The 25572-nt window shown below is 41.4% G+C and overlaps 1 protein-coding gene across 7 annotated transcripts in view; it reads right to left on the reverse strand.

The window, feature by feature from the left end:
* LOC132513879 (uncharacterized) overlaps nucleotides 1-25572 on the reverse strand; it is a 146071-nt gene that overhangs the window by 78271 nt on the left and 42228 nt on the right. For 2 of the 7 annotated variants that reach the window (XM_060138534.1, XM_060138526.1), the window contains exon 4: nucleotides 24876-24936. The exons of the other annotated variants lie outside the window; for them this stretch is intronic. In XM_060138534.1, the coding sequence (XP_059994517.1) occupies nucleotides 24891-24936 (46 nt within the window). In that variant the 3' untranslated portion in view covers nucleotides 24876-24890. Of the gene's footprint in view, nucleotides 1-24875; nucleotides 24937-25572 lie in introns of those variants that run through there. 7 annotated transcript variants of the gene reach the window in all.

Here is a 25572-nt window from a genome sequence, read left to right on the forward strand (position 1 = left end):
TTCATCTTCACAGTGGATTTGTAGAGTCTAAAAATTTCTAAAGCAACGTATTATCCCCAGCACATGGCCTCAGATGCTCTGGCCAGGGAATCATCTGAGTCACTGTATTTGAGATGTGTGTGTGGTGGGGCTGGGAGGAGAGGAGAGGGAAAGTGGACAATAACATACTTTTTCTCACCTTAGCCTCATTGCTTGAAGCACTTAGTAGGGAGCTAGTACAAGGAAAATTAAAAGGCTATTTATGGTTTGAAATCCTACACGGCTTTCCATGCCAACGAAAACACAGGGCTCCCACAATCTGACCTGCTGAAACAGCCGTTCAGGCTTTCGGAGCCACAGCCTAATGGCTCCCAGGGGCAAAGCTGCAATTATGCCAACAGTCATCAAGAGGAACCATCTGGAAAATTCCACTCATTCTGCTACACGGCTGAGTTGTAAAAGCAGATTCTGCCCCTCCCCACACCCAGCTGTGAAGGAAGAACAACTAACAGTTACAGAAAGCCAGTTTCAAACATGCTGCAGAGCTGACCTTGAAAAACACCTCATTTTCTCTCTTGGACCCTGACCATGAGCCAGTTACTTGTGATTTAATACTTTTCTATCCAACTCATCTCAGTGGGAGACCAAGGGCAAGTATATAAACCTCTCTCTCAATTCGACCAATTTGAAAGTGATTGTTCAGGTAACTTCTCTGGCTCTTAACCACAGAGGAATAGTTGTGAATAGAAGTTCAGTCATTTGGCAAATATTTACGAGGGGGACTATATGAATGACACCAAGCAAAGTTCTGTGGCAGATATAAAGAAGCAGAACAGGGCCTGCTCGGAGAGATTATAATCGGGTTGCAAGTGAATAGATAAAACAGACAAAAAGTTAAATAACAACACAACAGAGGATTGGCAAAAGTGAGATGTGATGGGCACCCTTGGTCACTGTTGGTAAGAATGTAATTTATACAACCTCCGGAGGAGGCAAAAGTTGGCAGTAGGTACCAGGATCCTCTGATGTGTTTTCTTGGATCCAATATTTCTATCCCTAAGCATTTCTCGTAACAAAGTAATCAAAGATAGTGACAAAGATTCATATGCAAAGATGTTTAACGCAGCATTCTTTAGAATAGTTAAAACCCAAATAAAACCTCCATGTCCAACGATACGGTTATGGTTAAATAAGTTAAGTGTAGATGCACATGGGATACTATATGACTCATGAAAACCATGACTGAAGAATATTAAATAAGATGGGGAATTGTCTATGTAAAGTAAAGCAGACAGCAAAATTGGTATATAATGGGATTCTTCCCTTTTTAAAATATGTGTCTGCATACACACACAAAGACCAAAGGAAATATACCCACGTGTGTTTTGGTTTCCAAGGTAGGAGTTACTGGCCTGGGAAATTGTTGTCTCCCAAAACAAGTTTATGAGCTTATTTTAATTTTCTTCTCTACACACTGCTACGTTACCTAAATTTTCTATAATAATTCTACTTTTGCAATCTGGGAAACAAAATTCTAAATAGTATTTTTTTAAAGTGCACGTGAGGGGCTTCCCTGGTGGCGCAGTGGTTGAGAGTCCGCCTGCCGATGCAGGGGACATGGGTTCGTGCCCAGTTCCGGGAAAATCCCACATGCCGCGGAGCGCCTGGGCCCGTGAGCCGTGGCCGCTGAGCCTGCGCGTCCGGAGCCTGTGCTCCGCAACGGGAGAGGCCACAACAATGAGAGGCCCGCGTACCGCAAAAAAAAAAAAAAAAAAAAAGCGCATGTGTATTTATTGAGGGTCTACCATGAGTCAAGACCTGTATGAGTTACTTCTTAAACATTATCTTATTTAGCCCTCACAGTAACCCTCTTATGGTATTATGATATCCATGTTACAGATGACAAAACTAAGACTCAAGTAACTCCCTCAAAGTCCCACAGTGACAATGTCAAGATCTGAACTCAGATATTGTCTTTTTCTTTCTTTCTTTCCTTTCTTTCTTTATTTCTCTTCTTTCTTTCCTTCCATTCTGCAGCTGTGTCAAGATGCTATTTGCATGTTATAACATTCAAAAGAGTAAGAAATCATTGTGGGCTGGGCAAGACTAGTCAGAGAAGGTTTTGTAAAAGAGGTAGGATCTTATCTGGTCTTCAAAGAGTAGAAGAAATTTGGATAATAGTGTTCTTACTACAATCCAGGTTCTGTTCTAGTGCTTTACAAATATTAACTCATTGCTCCTCCCAGCTTATGAGGTAGGTGCTATTACTTTACAGGTGGTTTGACCAGGGTACCAAGCTGATAAGTGGTGGGGGCAGAATTTGAACCTAGACCATCTAAGGTTTTAACCACTCTTCCCTGGTGCATCTCTGGACATGGTAATGATAGCACAAAGTAATATCCAGACAAAGAACACCTGGGAGGCCTTTCACAGTCCAGCAGGCTAGAATGGAGTGTATTCACGTAAGGAAGTGCATGTAGGTGGCACAGGAAAGGTAGGAGGTGATAAGTGAATGATAACTGGGAAATAGTAAATGATATGAGAAGTGTGGTGGGTGAGGTCACTGGATTAAAAACTCTACAAATCTAAGGTCTGAGTTATCTCTACTCCTTTGGGAGACAGAGATGAGCCTTTTGTTTAAAAGGAGGTAATCAGCAGAAAATGTGTTCTTGTGAATGTTCTACCCACTTTTTTCTAGCTTTCACATTCCAGTCACATTCCAGCTACAAAAGATAAAGCAGGGTGGGGATTCTTATTTGTCTTTCTAAGAAGCTCTGAAAACAGAGGAGGAAGGAAAAATATTGACCTCTGCCAAGTCATGCCAAAACCAAGAGAGGGAGAAAATCAAGATGACGGGGCCATAAGGTTTGGGTGAGAAAGCTGCCTCCATGGAACACGAATTCACCTTGTTTCCCACCATGAGTCCCATTTACCTGCAAAATGGCAATGTTCACTCCAACTGTAGCTACCCTATATATATATATTTTTATTAATTTATTAATTTATTTTATTTTTGGCTGTGTTGTGTCTTCGTTGCTGCGCGCGGGCTTTCTCTAGTCGCGGTGAGCCGGAGCTACTCTTTGTTGTGGTGCGCAGGCTTCTCATTGCGATGGCTTCTCTTGCTGCAGAGCACGGGCTCTAGGCGCGCGGACTCAGTAGTTGTGGCTCAAGGGCTCTAGAGTGCAGGCTCGGTAGCTGTGGCGCAGGGGCTTAGTTGCTCCGTGGTGTGTGGGATCTTCCTGGACCAGGGAGCGAACCCGTATCCCCTGCATTGGCAGGCAAATCTTAACCACTGCGCCACCAGGGAAGTCCCTATCCTATATTTTTTTAGGGTAAAGTCTGGAAGAGTTATGTAGAAGTAAAAATGGTTGTGTTATTAAAGTTTTCTTTAACATTTATACATCATCCTTTCAAAAAGATTGACCAAAGGTGGAAAAATAATTTCAATTAGCTCTCCAGACACAGAACTTGTACTGCTCAATGTAAAAATCCTATTTGTCACGTTAATGAGCAGCCCCTGCATTTCGGGTTCTTCCTGCAAAGGTTCAGCCTGTCCCTTTCAAGCTCTTCTGGGCATATCCATCAAGGCTCTAATGAGCATTAATAGCACTTAGCCTCAAGCCTGTTCTTCTAGAAGGAGGAGGGAGATGATTCAGCTTTGGTCTCAGCAGGGAGGACTCTGCTCTGTCCTACCCAATCCTGGGTGAGTCAGCGCACAGAGCCAGGTTTCTTGGCATTCTTACAAATTTTACAAATGTTAAAATTTCCTTTCAACGATGTGATTTAAAGCACTACAGGAGTAGCAAACGACACAGAAAATGTGGTCACTGGCCTGCAAAGAGTTTACAGTCTGGTGGAACAAGAGCTGTACATATCACAGCAACAATACATGACAGTGTGTGAGGTAAAGAAATAGCATCAGTGGTGTTAGCTCTGAGGGTTGGGGCTTTCATGGAGGAAGCATCTTGGCCACAAAGGACTGAAAGGAAGATCCACTTTGGGCAGGGAAGGCTGGGAAGAACAGAAAGGAACACATAGAAAACATGGAAAGGCAAGAAGGAGCAGTGAGAAGCCTGGCAGGGCTGTGACCTGGGATGGGAGTGCTGTCAGATGGAGGATGGACACGGACCTCCTCACGGCTAATGGGGGGTGGGGGCCGCTGGTAGGATTCATCAAGGTGTTGAGCAAGGGAGTGGTATTTCAGCACAATTAATGCGACACAAGTAACAGATGTGGGAGAGACTAGAGACCTACCAATCAAGTCTACTGCTCACTGGACTGCTGTGAAAACACTTAGGGAGATCTCAATGTGCTGATTTGGAATGGTCTCCAAGACACAGTATTAGAGTAATAAAGTACAGAAGAGTATGCATCTGTCTGTCTATGTGTCTATTAAACGACCATTTGTGAAGAAATGACAGGGGAGAATGTAAGCACATAATTACTTAAATATGCAAAAAACATATCCAAAAAGAATATACAAGAAACTGATGAAACTGGATGATTCCCAGAAAGAACAGGATGGCTGCAGGAACAAGAATTGGGAAGGAGAATATTTATGTGTCCTTTTGTATCATTAGAAATTGAGTCCATGTAGAGATACAAAAAATTAATAAAATTATACTTTAAAAAATAATTCATTGTTTTAAAAAATATTTTAAAGAACTTTCCTGTCTTTAGTAAACATGTATTGTTTTAATAATCAAAGCTTCACATTATTCTCTTAAGGTTTTATGTGCATATTGTAATAATCTGAGTAAGATAAGTTAAGGTTCAGACTAGAGTACTTGAGGCAAGAATGTAAGGATGAGGTGGATGCAAACAGACAGAATGATATCGAAAGTGAGGATGGGTACTGGAATTGAAGAAGAATTTATTCTTCAAAGGCCACTCTTCACACCGAATATATACGATAAACAGCAGATAATTAGGATCTGCTAAGGATTCCCTAAGCCTGTGCTTCTTCACACTGTGGCCAGGGGGTTTTGGGTGACAGTCAACGACAGAGTTTACTCAAGTTATAGCCTCAGTAGGGAGCACTTTTCTGGAGCACCCACTTTACTTAATGGTGTCATTTAAAACAATTTTATACTAAAACAGATCTTCAGCATAAAACACAGGACTTCTAAGAAAATTCCCTCCTACAGGGTGTTCCTTTTGGCTGCACCTTTTGGATACCTCCCCACAACACACACACACACACACACACAAGGCAGGTGTTCACTTTCCTCTGCTACAACCAGCACTTTGGAGGATCCACTTGAGAAGCCCACATTGGGCAGCCAGGCTCACCCCATGCAATGCAAACAGCCCCATGTGGCAAGCTTCCAGCATCCTCACACCCCTTCTACCCTTAGACCCCCACCAGTTACCCTGACCCTCTGGGCCCTTCACTCTCCTGTCTCCCCCATGTCTGACCTCTTTGTTTATGCTCTTATTTACCGCCCTGCTCCAACTTTAGGACTGAGGCACACTCACACTTTGCATGCTAACAATACTGACTTCCTTCCTTAACAGAGATTCTCCCTATCTATGTTTTCTCAGACCACCCTGAAAAATCTAGAACCTTCTACACGACTGCAGTCTCCTAGGCAGCACCACTCCCACCAGGCATTCTCAGGTCACAGATCCAGGGACCAGAACACAAAACAAAGTATTTTAAAAATGTAACAGGACTCGATGACCCATTAAAATGGGTGGAAAATAGAAGTATTAGTTGCACCTTCAAAATCTATGCAAGCTTGACCCCTTGGGCTGGGGGCTGGGGTGGCAGACTTCCAAAAGAAGCCCAACTGCAGTGAATCATTATATACGAGGATTTGTCTAAACCAAATCCTGAATTTGATCTGGCATTAGCCCATAGACTTTGCACATTCCCTGCTGGGATCTGTCAGCAACACTGTGGGTCAGGTGTGTGACCTTGGCTGCTCCTGTGGCCTCCACTTACACTTCATGGACCAGGTTTTGCCTTCTTATCCCTCCTTCACTGGCCTCCAACTCTCAGTCTAGGCCTGGTTCTGCCTTCTCAGCACTGACCACTCATCACAGTGGGAACAGGAAGAGGGAGGGGTCAGAGGAGCTGCTTGAGTGGACAGAAGATTGAGAGGTCCACTGACAACATCCCAGAAGCCTGGGAGAGGGGCTTGCGAGCCCTGTGATGAGAATGCTTGGGAGGTACCTGGTACAGTACTTAACGTTAGGGCTCTGGAGTCAAGCAGACCTGTGCTCAAATCCTGCCTGTTACTGTCAACTTTATGACATATCGGTAAGAACAGGTACCACCTATTGCCCATTTTCTATTGGCCAGGCATCTGCTGAGCTCTTAATATGCTTTATCTCATTTAATCCTCACAGCAACACTTTGAGTTGAGTATTCTTATTGTCCCCACATTACAGATGAAGAAACTGAGCTGCAGAGAAGTTAAGCAATTTGTCCAAGGTCACAAAACTTTTTAAGTGGTAGAACTGTGATTCATACCTAGGTCTGACTCCGAAGTCTATGCCTTTAGTCAAATAACTATTGAGTAGACGGGGAAGAAGTCAGAAAAACAGATTTGAGAATCAAGTCCAGTTATTCTCGTCATTAGAGACCAACAGTCCCAGCCTGCAGGGCAATATCATAATTGTTTAAGAGTCCACACTCAGGAGCCAGATCTTCTGGGTTCAAATTCCGGCTTTGCTACTTACAGGCTATGTAATCTTGAACAAGTTACTCAGCCTCTTTGTCCCTCTGTTTTCTCCTATGTAAAATGCAGACAATAACAGAACCTACCTCAAAGCATTGCTCTAGGATTAAGTTACTATGTCTACAACACCTAGAACAATGCTTGGCACTATATAAATATTGACTATTATTAGTCATGCAACTTTTTCTCAGTTTAAGTTTAGGAAGTTGGAAGGAGAAAGACAAAATCCTGGTAGACAGGTTATATGCCAGGGAATATTATAAAGCCACATAATTCACCTTCCAACCAGCAGGTCCCTCCCTACCCTCAAGCTACACAAAATAATGCTTTGTTGAAAGAGCAAGAGCTTTGGAGTCACAAAGACTTGGGTTCAACGCTTACTTCACCACCTCCTCTGTAGCCCTGGGCAAGTTACTTGACCTCTTTGAGCTTCAGTTTTCTCATTTGTAAGACAGACCCAATTATATCCAAGTGGCAGGACTGTTAGGAGGAACAAAGGAGATAATTATATAAAATATGCATATTGGTGTTTCTCAGCCATACACAGAGGCAGAAGCAAGGTTCTTTATTCTAGCAAAGTCTTTCTCAGCGAGAAAAGGCAGACCTTTGGTACTGAGTTGGTCAAACATTAATTAAGGGCAGCCTCTTCTGCTAGATGTCTACCAAATGACACCGCACATTTGTGCCAGTAAAAGCTCTTTCCATTCTAGCTTATCAAGTCATAAAACAAGGGAGTAACTAAATGTTAGGCATTTTCAGGGGACTTCCTATGGGGAACTTAAGCTTATAAAACACTGCAGACAAGTGAGCATCACAGTTTGGGTTCAAAGCAACCCAGGGGTCAGAAGACCTAGGTTCTCCTTTTTGACTTTGAGCAAGTTATCTAACTTTGCCGGGTAACTTGAAAATTGGGGAAAACAATATCCATCCCTGTAGAGTTTTGTAATGACTAAATGCCATAATATATAACCCACACTGATTCTTTCCTGCCTTTCTCCTTTTCAAATAGACCAGACATCTCTCTTCCCCCTAGGGTTAATCCCTCCTCCTGTGCTCTAGTTTTCAGCTCCTCCCTGACCTCTAAGAGATTTCACTCCACCAGTCATCTACTCTCTTCTATACCTTCTTCCCGTCACTCCCTCTACCAGCTCATTCCACTCATTTCCATCAGTGTTTATGTATGCCTAAATCCTCCTACTAGAAGAAAAAATTACTCCCTCAGATTCATATTCCACAAATTTCTTGAAAAAAAATTAATCTCACCTGCTCTTTCCATTTCCTCACCTCCTCCTTCCTAATTCTTTCTGCTCTACATTATGTCCATACCACTCCACTGAAAATGTTTTCGCCTAAACTACCAAAAAACTCCCTCCAATAGATAATTTTTAGCCTTTAATATATTTGACCTTTCAGCAGGATTCACTCTTGTTAGCTATTCCTTCTTTTAAAACATTCTCCCCTTGGGTTCCACAAGGTCTCGTTCTTCCGATTTTGCTCCTGCCTCTCAGGTTTATTCTTATTCTCCCTTGTTGGCATCTCTTCTTCCTTAAATGTTGATCTTTCTTAAGGATATTGCCTTGGCCCTTTTCTCTTCCCACATTAACTCTGCCCCGGGTAGTTTCATTCACCACACCTCTTCCCCCATTCAGTTACCATCAATATTGTAAAAACCCCACTTGGATGTTCCACAGGCTGCTCAAACTCAACATAAAAATTACAGTCATGAGTTTCCAGTCTGGCATGTAAGAAGTTTGGAAGTCAGCACTCCACCTTAACAACAAGTAAAAAGTTGAACAAACTGAGAAATCAAAACTCTTCTTAGATCCATGGGAGAAGTGAGGTCACAGGGAAAACCACTGCCCCCCAAATTGGATAGGTCAACAGGAGAATATAAAGAATCACAACCCACTAGAACAGACACGTCCATAAGAATCAGTGTCAGAGTAGGGACATCTGAACTGTAACTGATAAATTACTGGAGGCTCAATGTGGGCAAGTCTGAAAGACAAAAACTCCAGGGAGGCCCAGTCATTGGGAGGCCCCCACACTTCTAAAAAGTTTAGCTCCTGAAGTTCCACCAGGTTCTCACAGTGACTATTAAAGAAAAATCCCAAAGTGCTTCCAGCGGGGAGAAGAGGAACGAACCATTATGAAATACTCCAGAGCATTCTGTTTTTCTTAACAAGGTCTGTCCTCAGAAGAAACTATTAAAACCAGAACTTGCTAGGGTTTTATCGGAGCCTAACTGACCTGAGGCAAGGGAAACACCCAACTCCAGCTGGCTCTAGCCTTCCACAGTTGGGAGAAGGAAATACCAAACTTCAGCCCACTGTAGCCACCTTGTTCCACCTAAAGGGAGGTAGGGAGGAACTGAGAAGTATGTGTGAAGTCCACAGTCTAGAAGCACAGGCCTACCAAAAGACTGAGATTGATCAGGACTACAGAATGCTTCCCCTCCCCTGACACCTTACCAGTACTGTTACTAAAGGCCTATTTGCAGCAGTTCCTTTTACCTAGTACATCATGTCTGGGTATCAAGAAAAAGTTACAAGACATACTAAAAGGCAAAAAATACAGTTTGAAGAGACAGAGCAAGCATCAGAACCAGACTCAAATATGGCACTGTTGTTGGAATTACCTGACAGGTAACTTAAAACAACTATGAATAATATGCTAAGAACTCTAATGGATATAATAGACAGCATGCAAGAACAAATGGGCAATGTAAGCAGAAAGATAAAAATTCTAAGAAACAGCAAAAAAGAAAAGAGATCAAAAACTCAGCAACAGGGCTTCCCTGGTGGCACAGTCGTTGAGAGTCCACCTGCTGATGCAGGGGTCATGGGTTCATGCCCCGGTCCGGGAGGACCCCACATGCCGCGGAGCGGCTAGGCCCGTGAGCCATGGCCACTGAGCCTGTGCATCCGGAGCCTGTGCTCCGCAGCGGGAGAGGCCACAACAGTGAGAGGCCCGCATACAGCAAAAGGAAAACAAAACTCAGCAACAGAAATGAAGAATGCCTTGAATGGGCTTATTAGTAGACTGGACATGGCTGAGAAAAGAATCTCTGAGCTTGAGTATATCTCAGTAGAAACCTCCAAAACTGAAAAGCAAAGAAAAAAAGGTCTGAGAAAAACAGAATATTCAAGAACTGTAGAATGACTAAAAAAGGTGTACCATATGCATATTGGGAATACCAGAAGGAGAAGAAAGAGAGAAGAACAGAAGAAATATTTGAAACAATGATTGAGAACTCCCCCAATCAATGTGAGACACCAAACCACAGATCCAGGCATCTCAAAGAACACCAAGCAGGATAAATGCCCCAAACACTATACCTAGGCATATCATTTTCAAACTACAGAAAATCAAAGATAAAGAAAAAATCCTGAAAGAAGCCAGAGGGAAAGAACACCTTACCTATAGAAAAGCAAAGGTAAGAATTACACCCAGCATTATGCAAGCAAGAAGAGAGTAGAGTGTAATATTTAGTGTTCAGAGGAAAAAAAAATCCTAGAGGGGCTTCCCTGGTGGCGCAGTGGTTGAGAGTCTGCCTGCCGATGCAGGGGACACGGGTTCGTGTCCCGGTTCGGGAAGATCCCACATGCCGTGGAGTGGCTGAGCCCGTGAGCCATGGCCGCTGAGCCTGCGCGTCCAGAGCCTGTGCTCCGCAATGGGAAAGGCCACAACAGTGAGAGGCCCACGTACTGCAAAAAAAAAAAAAAAAAAAAAAAATCCTAGAGTTTTGTATCTTGTGAAATTACCCTTCAAAAATGAAGGAGAGGACTTCCATGGTGGTACAGTGGTTAAGAATCTGCCTGCCAATGTAGGAGACATGCGTTCGAGTCCTGGTCTGGGAAGATCCCACATGCCACGGAGGAACTAAGCCCGTGCACCACAACCAGTAAGGCTGCACTCTAGGGCCTGTGAGCCACAACTACTGAAGCTTGCATGCCATAACTATGAAGCCCGTGCGCCTAGAGCCCATGCTTCGCAACAAGAGAAACCACCGTAATGAGAAGCCCATGCACTGCAACAAAGACCCAACACAGCCAAAAATAAATTAATTAATTTTTTTAAATGAAGGAGAAATAAAGATTTTCTTAGACAAACAAAAACTGAAGGAATTTGTTGCCAGTAGATCTGTCTTGCAAGAAGTGTTAAAAGAAGTTCTCGGGACATTCCTGGTGGTCCAGGGGCTAAGACTCCACGTTCCCAATGCAGGGGGCCTGGGTTCAATCCCTGGTCAGGGAACTAGATCCCACATGCGTGCCTCAACTAAAGATCCCGCATGCTGCAACAAAGGTCCTGCACACATCAGCGATATCCCGTGTGCCACAAATAAGACCCGGCGCAGCCAAATAAATAAATAAATATACAAAAAAAAAGTTTTCTAGGGAGAAGGAAAATTATATAGGTCAGAAATTTGCAACTACATAAAGAAAGAGAGAGCATCAGAAATGGAGTACGTTAAGGTAAAATTAAAACTTTTATTTTTCTTATTCTTAATTGATCTAACAGAAAATACATTGTTCAAAATAATAATAGCACTGTATTCAATTATGCAACAGGAAAAAAAATCTGTAAGGACATAGTTGAATTCAACAGTACCATCAACTGGATATAACTGACATCTATAGACTACTTCATCCAACAACAGTTGGATTCTTCTCAAGTCCATATGGAACACACACCAAGATAGACCATATCCTGGGCCATAAAACATACCTTGACACATTTAAAAGAAATCATACAATGACTGCTCTAATACCACAATGAAATTAAACTACAAATCAATAACATGGAGATTAAAAGCACACCTCTAAATAACATATGTGTCAAAGAAGAAATCTCAAGTAAAACTTAAAAATATTTTGAACTAAATAAAAATAAAAACACAACTTATCAAAAGTTGTGGGATGCAGTGAAAGCAGTGCTTAGAGGGAAAGTTGTAACATTGAATGCATATATTATAAAAGAAGAAAGCTCTAAAATCAATTACCGGGACTTCCCTGGGGGCGCAGTTGTTAAGAATCCACCTGCCAATGCAGGACACACAGGCTCAAGACCTGGTCTGGGAAGATCCCACATGCCACGGAGCAACTAAGCCCATGCGCCACAACTACTGAGCCTGCACTCTAGAACCTGTGAGCCACAACTACTGAGCCCACGTGCCACCACTACTGAAGCCCATGTGCTCTAGGGCCCGTGTGCCGCAACTACTGAGCCCAAGTGCTGCAATTACTGAAGCCCACACGCCTAGAGCCCATGCTCTGCAACAAGAGAAGCCACCACAATGAGAAGCCTGCGCACCACAACAAAGAGTAGCCCCCACTTGCCACAAGTAGAGAAAGCCTGCACACAGCAATGAAGACCCAACACAGCCAAAAAAAATCAAATACCCAAGCTTCCACTTTAGGAAACTAGAAAAAGAAGAGCAAATTAAATCCAAAGTAAGCAGAAAAAAGAAGAAGAAGACAGCAACTTAGAGCAGAAACCAAGGAAACTGAAAACAGCAATAGGGAAAGTCAACAAAACCAAAAGCTAGTTCTTTGAAAATATCAATAAAATAAAAAAGAGAGAGAACACAAATTACTAATATCAGAAATGAAATAGGGACATCACTACGGATCCCATGGACATTAAAAAGATAATAAAGGAATACTATAAACAACTCTATGCCCACAAATTTGATAACGTAGATGAAATGGGCCAATTCCTTCAAAGACACAATCTGTCAAAGTTTACAGAAGAAGAATAGATAATCTGAAAGCACTAGACCCAGATTGTTTCAGTGGTGAATTCTACCATACAGTTAAGGAAGTACACCAATTCTATATATAATCTCTTTCAGAATGGAAAAGCAGTGAGAATACGTCCTAACTCATTCTGTGAGGCAAGCATTACACTAATACAAAGATCAGACAAAGATGTTACAAGAAAACAAACTACAGACCAATATATCTCATGAACACAGATGCAAATATCTTCAACAAAATATAGTTGACTCTTGAACAACACAGGTTTGAACTGTATGGGTCCACTTATACATGGAGTTTTTTTCTAATAAGTACATACTACAGTACCACATGATATGCAGTAGTTCAATACCACATCATTGAATCCATAGATGTGTAACTATGGAAACAGAGGCCAGACCATAAAGTTAAACACAGATTTTTGGCTGTGGGGAGGGTGCCCTTAAACCTCTCATTGTTCAAAGGCCACCTACATTAGCAAATCGAACTCAACAATGTATAAAAAGAGTTATACACAGCGACCAAGGGAGATTTATCCCAGATAGGCAAGGTTGATTCAGCATTCAAAAATCAATTAATGATATAGGACTTCCCTGATGGCGCAGTGGTTAAGAATACGCCTGCCAATGCAGAGGACCTGGGTTTGATCCCTGGTCTGGGAAGATCCCACATGCCATGGAGCAACTAAGCCCGTTCGCCACTACTAAGCCTGCGCTCTAGAGCCCGCAAGCCACAACTACTGAGCCCACATGCCACAACTACTGAAGCCTAGGCTCCTAGAGCCTGTGCTCTGCAACAAGAGAAGCCACTGCAATAAGAAGCCCACTCACCACAACCAAGAGTAGCCCCCGCTCGCCGCAACTAGAGAAAGCCCGTGTGCAGCAACAAAGACCCAAAAGAGTCAAAAATAAATAAATAAAAATTAAAAAAAAAAAACTTAAAAAAAGTCAATTAATGACACAAATGAACTTACTTACAAAACAGAAACAGATTCACAGGCTTAGAAAACAAACTTATGGTTACCAAAGGGGAAAGGTGGGGGGGGGAGGGATAAATTAGGATGTTGGAATTAACATATACACACTACTACATATAAAATAGATAATCAACAAGGACATACTGTATAGCACAGGAAACTCTACTCAGTACTCTGTAATAACTTATATGGGAAATCTGAAAAAGAATAGATATATGTATATGTATAATTGAATCACTTTGCTGTACACCTGAAACTAACATAACATTGTAAATCAACTATAGTCCAATATAAAATAAAATTTTTTTAAAATATAAATTAATGTAATCCACCAAATCAAGCTAAATAAGAAAAATCACTTGATCATATCAGCATATACAGAAAAAGCATTTGATAAAACCCAACACCTATTTGTAATAAAAACTATCAGTAAACTACGAATAGAGGGAAACTTCCTCAACCTGATGAAAAACATCTACCAAAAAAACCCTACAGCTAACATCATACTTAATGCTGAGAAACAAGTAGCTTTCCCACTGAGATCAGGATTAAAGTAAGAATACCCCCTTTCACCACTGCTTTTCAATATCATACTGAAAGTCCTAGCTGATGCAATAAGAGAGAAAAAGTAAACAAAAGATAGGCTGAATGGGAAGGAAGAAGTAAAACTGTCTTTGTTCACAGATGACATAATCATTTATATAGAGAATCCAAAAGAACTGACAAAAAAATCTCCTAGGAAATGCAGATCAAAACTACAATGAGGGCTTCCCTGGTGGCGCAGTGGTTGAGAGTCCCCCTGCCGATGCAGGGGACACTGGTTCGTGCCCCGGTCCTGGAAGATCCCACATGCCGCGGAGCGGCTGGGCCCGTGAGCCATGGCCGCTGGGCCTGCGTGTCCGGAGCCTGTGCTCCACGGCGGCGGGAGAGGCCACAACAGTGAGAGGCCCGCGTACCGCAAAAAAAAAACAAAAACAAAAACAAAAACAAAAACTACAATGAGGTATCACCTCACACCGGTCAGAATGGCCATCATCAAAAAAAATCTACAAACAATAAATGCTGGAGAGGGTGTGGAGAAAAGGGAATTCTCTTGCACTGTTGGTGAGAATGTAAATTGATACAGCCACTATGGAGAACAGTATGGAGGTTTCTTAAAAAACTAAAAATAGAACTACCATATGACCCAGCAATCCCACTACTGGGCATATACCCTGAGAAAACCATAATTCAAAAAGAGTCATGTACCACAATGTTCACTGCAGCACTATTTACGATAGCCAGGACATGGAAGCAACCTAAGTGTCCATCGACAGATGAATGGATAAAGAAGATGTGGCACATATATACAATGGAATATTACTCAACCATAAAAAGAAACGAAACTGAGTTATTTGTAGTGAAGTGGATGGACCTAGAGTCTGTCACACAGAGTGAAGTCAGAAAGAGAAAAACATATACTGTATGCTAACTCATATATATGGATCCTAAAAAAAAAAAAAAAAAAAAAAGGTTCTGATGAACCTAGGGCCAGGACAGGAATAAAGACGCACATGTAGAGAATGGACTTGAGGACACCAGGAGTGGAAAGGGTAAGCTGGGACAAAGTGAGAGAGCTGGGACAAAGTGAGAGAGTAGCATTGACATATATACACTACCGAATGTAAAATAGATAGCTAGTGGGAAGCAGCTACACAGCACAGGGAGATTAGCTCAGTGCTTTGTGACCACCTAGAGGGGTGGGATAGGGAGGGTGGGAGGGAAATGCAAGAGGGAGGGGATATGGGGATATATGTATATTTATAGCTGATTCACTTTGTTATACAGCAGAAACTAACACAACATTGTAAAGCAATTATACTCCAATAAAGATGTTAAAAAAACACAATCTCCTAGAACTAATATCCAATAAAGATGTTAAAAAAAAGAACAATCTCCTAGAACTAATAAGTGATTATAGCAAGGTTGCAGGATACAAGGTTAATATACAAAAGTCAATTGCTTTCCTATATGCCAGCAATGAACAAGTGGAATTTGAAATTAAAAATACAATACCATTTACAATAGCACCCCCCAAAAATGAAATACTTAGATATAAATCTAACAAAATATGTATAAGATCTATGAGGAAAACTACAAAACTTTGATGAAAGAAATCAAAGAACTAAATAAATGGAGAAATATTCCACATTCACAGATAGAAGACTCAATATTGTCGAGATGTCAGTTCTTCTGGATGTGGAGGGTATTGTGTTTAGTGAATAAGTCAGACAGAGAAAGACAAACACTGTATGTTTTCACTTATATATGCAATCTAAAAAATAAAACAAATGAACAGGTAAAACAGAAACAGACTCACAGATACAGAGAACAAACTAGTGACTACCAGAGAGGAGAAGGGTGGCAGGAAGGGCAAAATAGGTGAAGGGGATTAAGAGGTACAAACTACTAAGTATAAAATAAATAACTTACAAGGATGTAATGAACAGCACAGGGAATATAGTCAACGTTTTATAATAACTTTGTATGTAGTATAATCTATACAAATATCAAAAACTATGTTGTATGCCTGAAACTAATATAATATTGTAAGGCAACTATATTTCAAGAAAAAGAAGAAAAAATGTCAGTTCTTCCCAACTTGATCTATAGATTCAATGCAATCCTAATTAAAATCCCAGAAATTTGTTTTGTGGATATAAACAGATTCTAGAGTTTATACGGAGAGGCAAAGACAAATAACAGCCAACACAATATTGAAGGAGATGAACAAAGCTGGATGACTTGGTGAAAGAACAGACAAATAGATCAATGGAACAGAAAAGAGAGCCCAGAAATAGACCCACATAAATACAGTCAGCTGATCTTTGACAAAGGAGCAAAGGCAATACAATGGAGCAAAGATGATTTTCTTAACAAATGGTGCTAGAACAACTGGACATCCACATGCCAAAAGAAATTAATCTAGACACTGACCTTACACCTTCATAAAAATTAACTCAAAATGGATCACAGACCTAAGCGTAATATGCAAAACTATTAACCTCTTAGAATATAGCATGGGAGAAAATCTAATGACCTTAAGTTTAGTGGTGACTTTTTAGATAACACCAAAGGCACAATCCATGAAAAAAAGAATTGATAAGATAGGTTTTATTAAAACTAAAAATTTCTGTTCTGCGAGAAGAGAAGGAAAAGACAAGCCACAGACTGGAAAAAAATATCTGCAAGAGACATATAAAGGACTGTTATCCAAAATATTCAGAGAACTCTTTAACTCAACAATAAGAAAAAAAATAGCCCATTAAATAATGAGCTAAAGACTTTAGTAGATATCTCTCCAAAGAAGATATACAGGTGGCAAATAAGCATGTGAAAAGATGCTCCACATCATATGTCACTGGGGAAATGAAAATTAAAACAACAATGAGATACCACTACATATACCCTAGAATGACCAAAATCTAGAACTCTGATTAACACCAAATGCTGACAAGGATGTAGAGCAACTGGAACTCTCACTCATTGCTGGTAGGAATACAAACTGGCACAGCCACTTTGGAAGACAGTTTGGAGGTTTCTTACAAAACTAAGCATACTCTTAATATACAATTCAGCAATCATGCTCTGGTATTTACCCAAACATGCTGAAAAAACTTATGTCCACATAAAAACCTGCACGTGGATATTTATAGCAGCTTTATTCATAGCTGGCAAAACTTGGAAGCAACAAAGATGTAGGTGAATGTATAAATAAACTGTGGTATATCCAAACAATGAAATATTATTTAGCTATTTATTTTAAAAAGAGCTATAAGCTATGAAAAGACACAGAGGAAACTTAAATGCATATAAGTGAAAGAAGCAATCTGAAAAGGCTACATATAGTATGATTCCAACTATATCTAGAAAAGGCAGTAAAAAGATCAGTGGTTGCCAGGGGCTAAGGGGTAGGGAGGGATGAACAGGTGGTGCACAGATGGCAGTGAAACTAGTCTGAATGATACTATAATGGTAGATACATGTCATCATAAATTTTCCCAAACCTACAGAATTTACGACACCAACAGTGAACATTTTAATGTAAACTATGGACTCTGGATGGTAATGATACCTCATGGTAGGCTCATCACTGTAACAAATTTACCACTCTGGTGGGGGATGTTAATAAAGGGGGAGAAGGCTGTGTGTGGGTAGAGGCAGGGGGTATATGGGAAATCCCTGTACTTTCTGCTCAATTTTGCTCTGAACCTAAAACTGCTCTAAAAAAATAAAGTCTAATTTTTAAAAAACCTATACTCATCATTTTTCCTACACTAGCCCACCCCACAAATAAAAAGCTGACCTTTTGGGGGTTCTTGGTTCAAACAATAAAAGTCACTTGGGCTTATTGAAGCAGAAGGGCAATTTTATTAATGTAACTCTTAACTCATCTGTCTACTTCAGTTTTGCCCCATTCCAATCAACCCTCTCCGTTCAGCCAAAGTGAGCTTTCTAAAATGCATTCCTGAAAACCCTGCAGTTGATTCCATTTGTTCTTAGGGCAAAGTTAGAAACTTAGGTGTTGCTGTTAGTGCCCTGCTCACAACCCATTGGCCCACCCTGGATATCACCTACAGACCGCTCCCATACAGGCAATGACTTTGTGCCTCTCAGCCTGCCTGAGGGCATTCTCTAAGAAGCTGGGGCAGGTCCCCAGGAGCAACCTCCAACCCACGAGGGACAAGAGTGCTGGATAAATGTGCCTCCTTCCTCACATCAATGTGACAACTAAGAGGCATGTCCTACACGGTCTCTCAGGGGTCTCCAGTGGCACTGAGCTTCAGCTGTCCAGAGCAGTACCCTGCTGTTTAATACAGCCTTTACAAGCTTTCTTCCTTCTCTGTCTTACTTCCCCATTGCTTCACCATGCTTCCTGGAACCACCTTCCAAATAAACTAATTCTGCCCAAACCCTTGCCTCAGTTGCTGCTTTCAGGGTACCTCAACGTAAGATAGTGCCCTTACACGGTCTACAATTCCCTTCATCACTGGGGCCCTGCTTCCTCCTTTACCACTTCCCAATCTGCACTCTGTTCTCAAGGTGTGTAGACCTTCTATCAGCTCCTTTCATGCTCTTGCTCTTCTAGGCCTTTACACATTCTATCTTTCTTCTCCTAGAACACTCTATCTCCTACTCTTCATCTGACTAGTTCCTATTCAACCCTGAAATATCTGCTTAAATGTCACTTCCTCCAGGAAGCCTTCCTGAATTTCCAAATTCATGTTTTGTGTTCCTTCTATCTGCTCTCAGAACATCCTGTTCTTCCCAAACATAGCACTTATCATATCACTTTGTAAAAGTTTCCTCAATTCTCTGCCTCAGCACTCACTAAGTTTCAGGAGTACTTGTTCATTACTGCACCAAAACAATCTAGCACAGCTCTAGGCCCAAAGCAAAACTTTATGACTGTGCCTGGCACATGATAGTTGCCCCAAAATATATGTGGAAATGAAAAGGAAAGAATTTGAAGCAGTGTTCAAAACAAGTTACAGGGCTTCCCTGGTGGCGCAGTGGTTGAGAGTCCACCTGCCGATGCAGGAGACGCGGGTTCGTGCCCCGATCCGGGAAGATCCCACATGCCGTGGAGCGCCTGGGCCCGTGAGCCATGGCCGCTGACCTTGCGCGTCCGGAGCCTGTGCTCTGCAATGGGAGAGGCCACAACAGTGAGAGGCCTGTGTACCGCAAAAAAAAAAAAAAAAAAAAAAAAACAAGTTACAGCATAACTTAGCCAAACAGGCAAGACACAGTTCAGAGAAGCAGCATACGATGCTATGGTTCAACTTCCTTCTGGTTGTCACCTGAGACTCTGTGGAACACAGAATGGACCCACCTCCAACTCCAGAAATCATGAAAATAGCTTTCAATAAATAGGACACAAATTATGTAGGTCTTTGGATAGTATCACTGTCAAAATAATCCATAACTGGATGAACTAATTTACGGTTAGCTTTAATAAGTTAGCAGCAGATCCTCAAAGTCTAATAACAAATTTCTGTAATTTGGCAACAGAAGAGAGGCTGTATCAGAGTAGGTTAACTGCTGCATCAAACAGCACAATAAAGTCCAATCAGGCCTGGCAGCTCTCCTTCAAGTGGCAACTCAGGGACTTCAGTCAACAAGCGGGGAGGAGGGAAAGGGAAAACAGAGAGTATGAAGAGCCCACATCTGATATTTAACTGCCTTGGCCCTGAAGTAAACAACTTCCCTTCCACTTACATTCCTCTGTGAGTACCAGTCACATGTCCCCACCAAGATGCAAGGTCAGGGACTTGCAAACATAGCTCCTGGCTGGGCATCTGCTTCCCAACAACTGCCCTAGGCCATGGAAGGGGAACACAGATCTTTGGTGGTCAGCTAGCTGCCTCTGCCACCTGCTGCAGGAAACTGAATTGTAGCTTACAGCTCCAATACCTTCATCGTATTGAATGGAGACAGAGTCAAAGATGGACACTGCTAGCTTCTCTCACAAGGACCGTCGCAATATTCTCTGCCCTTGTTGATCTCCCTGCCTCCAATTTCACTCTGTTCCACCCTCATCTCCACTTCCCATTGATCATACAGTTGCCTTTCAGAGTCACTGTTCTAAATTCAAACCTGCCCCATTTAAATCATATCAATGGTTCTCCAGTACTTTTAGGATGAAGTGTACATTCCTCAGCATGGCATCAAAGGCCCACCAAGGTCTGGCTTCAGCCTACCCCTCCAATCTCATCCCCTGCCATTCCCTCTCTCACTCTATGCTCCAAACTACCTGCAGTTCCCCAAAGCATCAGGCAACTTCATGCCTTCAAGCTTGTGCACATGCCATGCCTCTATCTGAAATGCCCTCTCCCCTTCTCCCAGGGCACCCTTATGTTATTCTTCAAGATTCAGTTCAAGTCCCTCTTCCTCTGCAAATCCACATCCCCCACCCTGCCTCACTATAGTTAACCATCTTCTCCTTTGAGCCACCACTTTTCTTGTACATACATGGACCATCATACTACACTACAACTACTTGCTTTAAACATCTACCTTACCTTTAGACTGTGAACTCCTTAAGTTCAGGGACCAAGTCTTTTCATGTGTTTTCTGAGTCTACAAAATATCCAATATGTACTAGGAGCTCAATAAATGTTTGATGAATGAGCTAATGCATGTATATACATGTGAAGGAATCACAAGTCATGCAGAGTAAATCTTCAGTGGTGACATTCTTTTGCTGCTTATAGAAGCCAACAGATGAAGATAATATTTCCAAGCCAATAAATATGCCTCTGGGGCCTCTAATTTCAATGCAGCTTGTGACTAGAAAATTCACGAACAATTTCATTCTGATTTCAGATTTGGCTAGGAGGTCAAAACAGTATTTTCTCATTTTTACTAATCCTTTCACACATATTCATAAATTTAAACCAAACACGCAAAACCAACTCAGACACCCAGATGCAACAGCAAGCAGGAACAAGTTCCTGTCCAATGAGAAATCAACGCAATACAGAATCTATGTCCAGTCTAAACAAGTTTCTATGGATGAAGATGGACTCAATTTTGTTTAATTTTTAATCTTCTTTATAATAACAAGAACCAGATAAAAATAGGTGAACTGATTTTATTAAAGAACTTTTTAGGGAAAAAGTTGAATACAGTCGGCCCTCTGGTATCCGCAGGTTCCGCATCCTTGGATGAGGACGGCCGACTGTACTATGCCATTTTATACCAGGGACTTGAACATCTGCAAATTTTGGTATCGCTGAGGGTCCTGGAACCAATCCCCCCATGGATGCTGAGGGACTAGTATATTCACACTTTTCCTCAATTAAAATGTCAATATTTCTACCAAAAATAGAAGTTTTCTAAGTATCAGAAGGCAATGCCTTAATATAACCTTTCCTAGCCTGCCTATTAAACTTTGATATGAATGATGAATCATACATCATAGTTTCAATGCTTGAGTCTAACTATATTTTCACAGTCCTGATAATTTTATTAACCAGGGAGATGCTAGGAAATAACATTGATTGAGATGTAATACATACCAGGTACTATGTTAGATGCTTTATATATATCATCTTTTTTAATCTCCCTAACAACCTCATAAGGAATTGCAGTAAACCCTGGACAGGTTTCAGGCTGCCCAGCATCTGAAATCCCTGCATGTGTTTGAGGAATTCTCTATCTTAGGAGTCTTGTGGGACGCAGTCTGGCTCCCTCTAAAAGGCTGGGAAGCCAGGTACTCATTTTCTAAGACTCCCTTACAACTAGGAAGTTAGCAGGAAACCTGGGCCACCTATCAGATAGACAGATCCAGACTTGAATCAGAAGCTAGTGACCCAGAGAAGCAGGAACTATGAAGAATCTCTGCTAATTAAATGCTTACCTGTGGTCACATGGCATAAAGAACCAAAGCAGGGAAGATATGACGGCCAAAACAATCATAGACCAATATGAACAGTATAGGGAATTCCATTCCAAGGACTGTGTAGTAGAGTGGTTTCTTCTAATATTACTGGACAGAACGAAGACAATAATAAGCACAAATTCCTACATTTTACCTGCACAACGTAGACTGAAATCCAAAACTATATATCTCAAAAATTAAAGCTCTCCTCTGTATTTTACCACAATTTTTTAAATGCTTAAAAAATAAATATAAAACTCTTATCTCTTATGGTCACGAGACTGAGATAGTAAAAAAACATCACAAAGTTTGATTCTGTGGGTTACCAAATTATGTGTTCAATTCATAGCCTTGCAAGACCTTTTGAGATCAACAACGGCAGAGATTCAGGGCACTGAGCATAAAGAATTTAACTCCAAGTACAGGCATGCCTCGTTCTATTGCACTTCACTTTATTGCACTTCACAGATATTGCATTTTTTACAAATTGAAGGTTTGTGGCAACCCTGCATTGTCAGATGATAGTAAGCACTTTTTAGCAATAAAGTATTTTTTAATTAAGGTATATACATTGTTTTTTTAGACCTAATGCTATTGCACACCTTACAGTATAGTGTAAACATAACTTTTATATGCACAGGAAACCAAAACATTTGTGTGACTCCGTTTACTGCGATATTTGCTTTATTGCAGTGGTCTGAAACTGAGCCCAAAATATCTCCAAGGTATATCTGTACTGGAATTGGGAAATATGGTATCATTTGGCCAACTCAGAGCACTCAAAAATCTCACTCTCACTCATCAACCAAAGCTGCCACTCCCTCCTTGTCCAATGAGACTGTTACAGCCTCCCCCGATGATTCTGCCATTTGAGTGAGGCACTGCACAAGGGGAAGCCAGTTCATCTCCTATCAATTGACCCACACCGACACTCATCGTCCTGAGCCTTTGACCAGAGCAGATCTCAACATGCCCTGAAGAGCCAACTACAAGGTCAGACTCCTGATGCCATTGGTGAAATGGCTTTCTGCTTGTTACAGAGTTGTTAGAGATGGTTGACCCTGACTATTAAGAGGAAATAGGGATGCTGCCATATAATAAGGCTGGGAAGAGGATGGCTGGATGCAGGAGATCCTTGAGGTAACTCCTAGTACTGCCATGATGTCCAATGACCAGAATGAAAAGATACAGATAGGACTGCCAAAGGCTTGGATCCCCAGGAGTGGAGGTTTGGGTCACACCACCACTGTATAAAGAACATCAGTCTGCCAAGATAAAAGGGTGTGGAATGGGGGAATGAAGGAGGGAAGTCAAATACTTACTTTGGCCTTGTGACCTGATGCAGTAGCATGGAATATAGCATTTATCCATAGTTTCTTTCTTGCAATGATATATATGTAAATACATATTTAAACTAATTTTCTCTTTCTCTCTCTTACATAGGGTACGTTGGTGATGATTAAATTTACAACTCAGTCTGTAATATTACAGAACATTGAGATGGGATCGTGCTAGACCTGAAGAAGGAATGGACACCACCTACAGATCTTGAACATGGAGATGAATAAATGAGACTTTTGTATACCCCTTGGGGGAAAAGTGAAAGCATTTTAAATTATACAAATTATAGTTGCGTTATGTTGAGTGGGAGAAATTTTTTCTTTTGGAAGTATAAATATAGGGGAAAGGAGGTAGGTCACTGTTGGGCTACCAATGGAATGGACTCCAGTAGGGGGTGTTTTTTGTTTTTTTGTGGGGGTTTTTTGGGCTACCTGGCATCTGGATGCTCTTCCTGTGTTTGGAAATTTTCCAGTCTTCAGAGTTTGGGTGAATGGGGAGAGCCCACCTCTCACTGAAAGCTGAAACACTACATACTTGCTTTCCCAGATTCCTTCACTGCTAGAGAACAGCAGATGACCTAAGTTCTCCAAGCAGACACACCTTGCCCCAAACACTGAATTGGAAGTTAGTGACACTAGTTAGAGACTGCAGAGAATCCACTGACTCAGTGGCGGGGTAGGGGGGCAGCAATCCTGAGTTTCCATAAGCAGAGAGGGCAAAGGTACCATATAACATCCAGTGTCCAGTGTCAGCAGCATCAGTGTCTAGCTACAGGACAGTGCTGTCTCCACCTGTGGAGGAGAAGTATTTGTAACATACTTCCCCTGTAGTCCTGGCAGCTGCCTGGCCTCTCCTGTTCCTATACATTTTCCTTTCTCGAGACTCCATGAGTTATCCAATACCGTTTTAATAAATCCGTATCTGCTTAAGTGTGCAATTAAATGTGTAGTTGGTTTCTGTTGTTATAAACTAAGAACCCCGGCTAATACAGGTGGATGTTATCTCATTTCCCTCACAGGGAAATCAACATCTTAGAGAGATTAAGTGACCCACAAAATAAGATATAACCCAGGAGTGGCAGGGCTGGTTTCGATCTAGGCCCATGTGTCTCTCTTCGTCTGTGCTTTTCCCACTCTGGCACACTGCAATATCCAGAACTGAAATCCTTCAAATCAAAGAAACTGTTAAATTAACATAGAGAAAGTCATGCACAGCATTTCAATGGAAGATCGGGAAAAATCATTTTTTTCCAGCAACATTTTCCAAATTCCACTTATCAGAATCAACCACCAGAGTAGAAAGCACTGGAATGCAATATTTCCATCCTCTTCAAAACAAACCTGTTTCCTTTCTCTGCCAGAGTGTGCCAGGAAAAAATGTTTCTAAGAAAGCTAAGAAAAAGTCAAAAGACTGTATCTTTTTTCCTCCTGCTATAAAGTGGAAGCAATCTTTTGAATAATTAATTGACTACATAATTAAGGGACATAACTCCAGGGAGACTCAGAGTCCTCTCTTCCATCAAACAATTGTGGGAGGTGCACACACTCCAAGTCAACAAGCCCAGCCCTTTCACAAGAACACAGAGTTGGCTCCATGCCTGTTTTGATTAGAACACCACCCTGCCTCTTCCTCCCAGAGATCTTTCGACTTGTTGTGTCTTGTATTCAGTGGGCACCCAATAAACACTTACTGAACAAATAGATCCTCGCCATGCCTGTATTAAGAGTTCAAAGCCATCCAACCTGGAGTTCAGATCCTAAATATATGGAGGATCTGAAAAATAGAAATTATTTTCATCTTTTTTGAAGCTTCTTTCATTCATTTTGTCAATGCCCCAAATTCCATTCCTTGATGTTGTTAGTGCTAAAGAAGATGAACTGGAAGCAAATTAAGCATAACCAACAGGGCCAGACCTTCTTTCTAAAAAGGATCCCTAGAAAAGCAGAGAATTCCATGGGACAGGGATGAAAAGCTCTGCCCAGAAGGTAGGGTGTTTTTAGCCCCTGATGCCTGCTCTCAAAGAATGTACACTAATAGAATTAGACATGCTATTTCCTTATGCCTGAACTAAAAAGAAAGACGAAACCTATCATTCTCAGTGTCTGGGATTCCCTTCTACCTACTATGGGAAATCATTTATATCAGATAAATATTTTCATCCCCTCCAGGATCAGTAGGCAGTGATTCTGAAAATAAAACTCAGACCTACCCCATACCACAAACTCCCACTCCTGTTTCCTATCTTTTAAAAAAATCTTCACCTAGAGGCATAGTGTGGGCAGAAAACTGCCTTATTCGTCCCATGCTCCCCCACCCCCACATCCTCATCCCAATCCTTGGAACCTGTGAATATGTCATTTTACATGGCAAAAGAGACTCTGAAGATGTGATTATAGTTAAGGACCTTAA

The sequence above is a fragment of the Lagenorhynchus albirostris genome, chromosome 2 (genome assembly GCF_949774975.1).
Source record: "Lagenorhynchus albirostris chromosome 2, mLagAlb1.1, whole genome shotgun sequence".
NCBI classification, from domain to species: Eukaryota; Metazoa; Chordata; class Mammalia; order Artiodactyla; family Delphinidae; genus Lagenorhynchus; species Lagenorhynchus albirostris.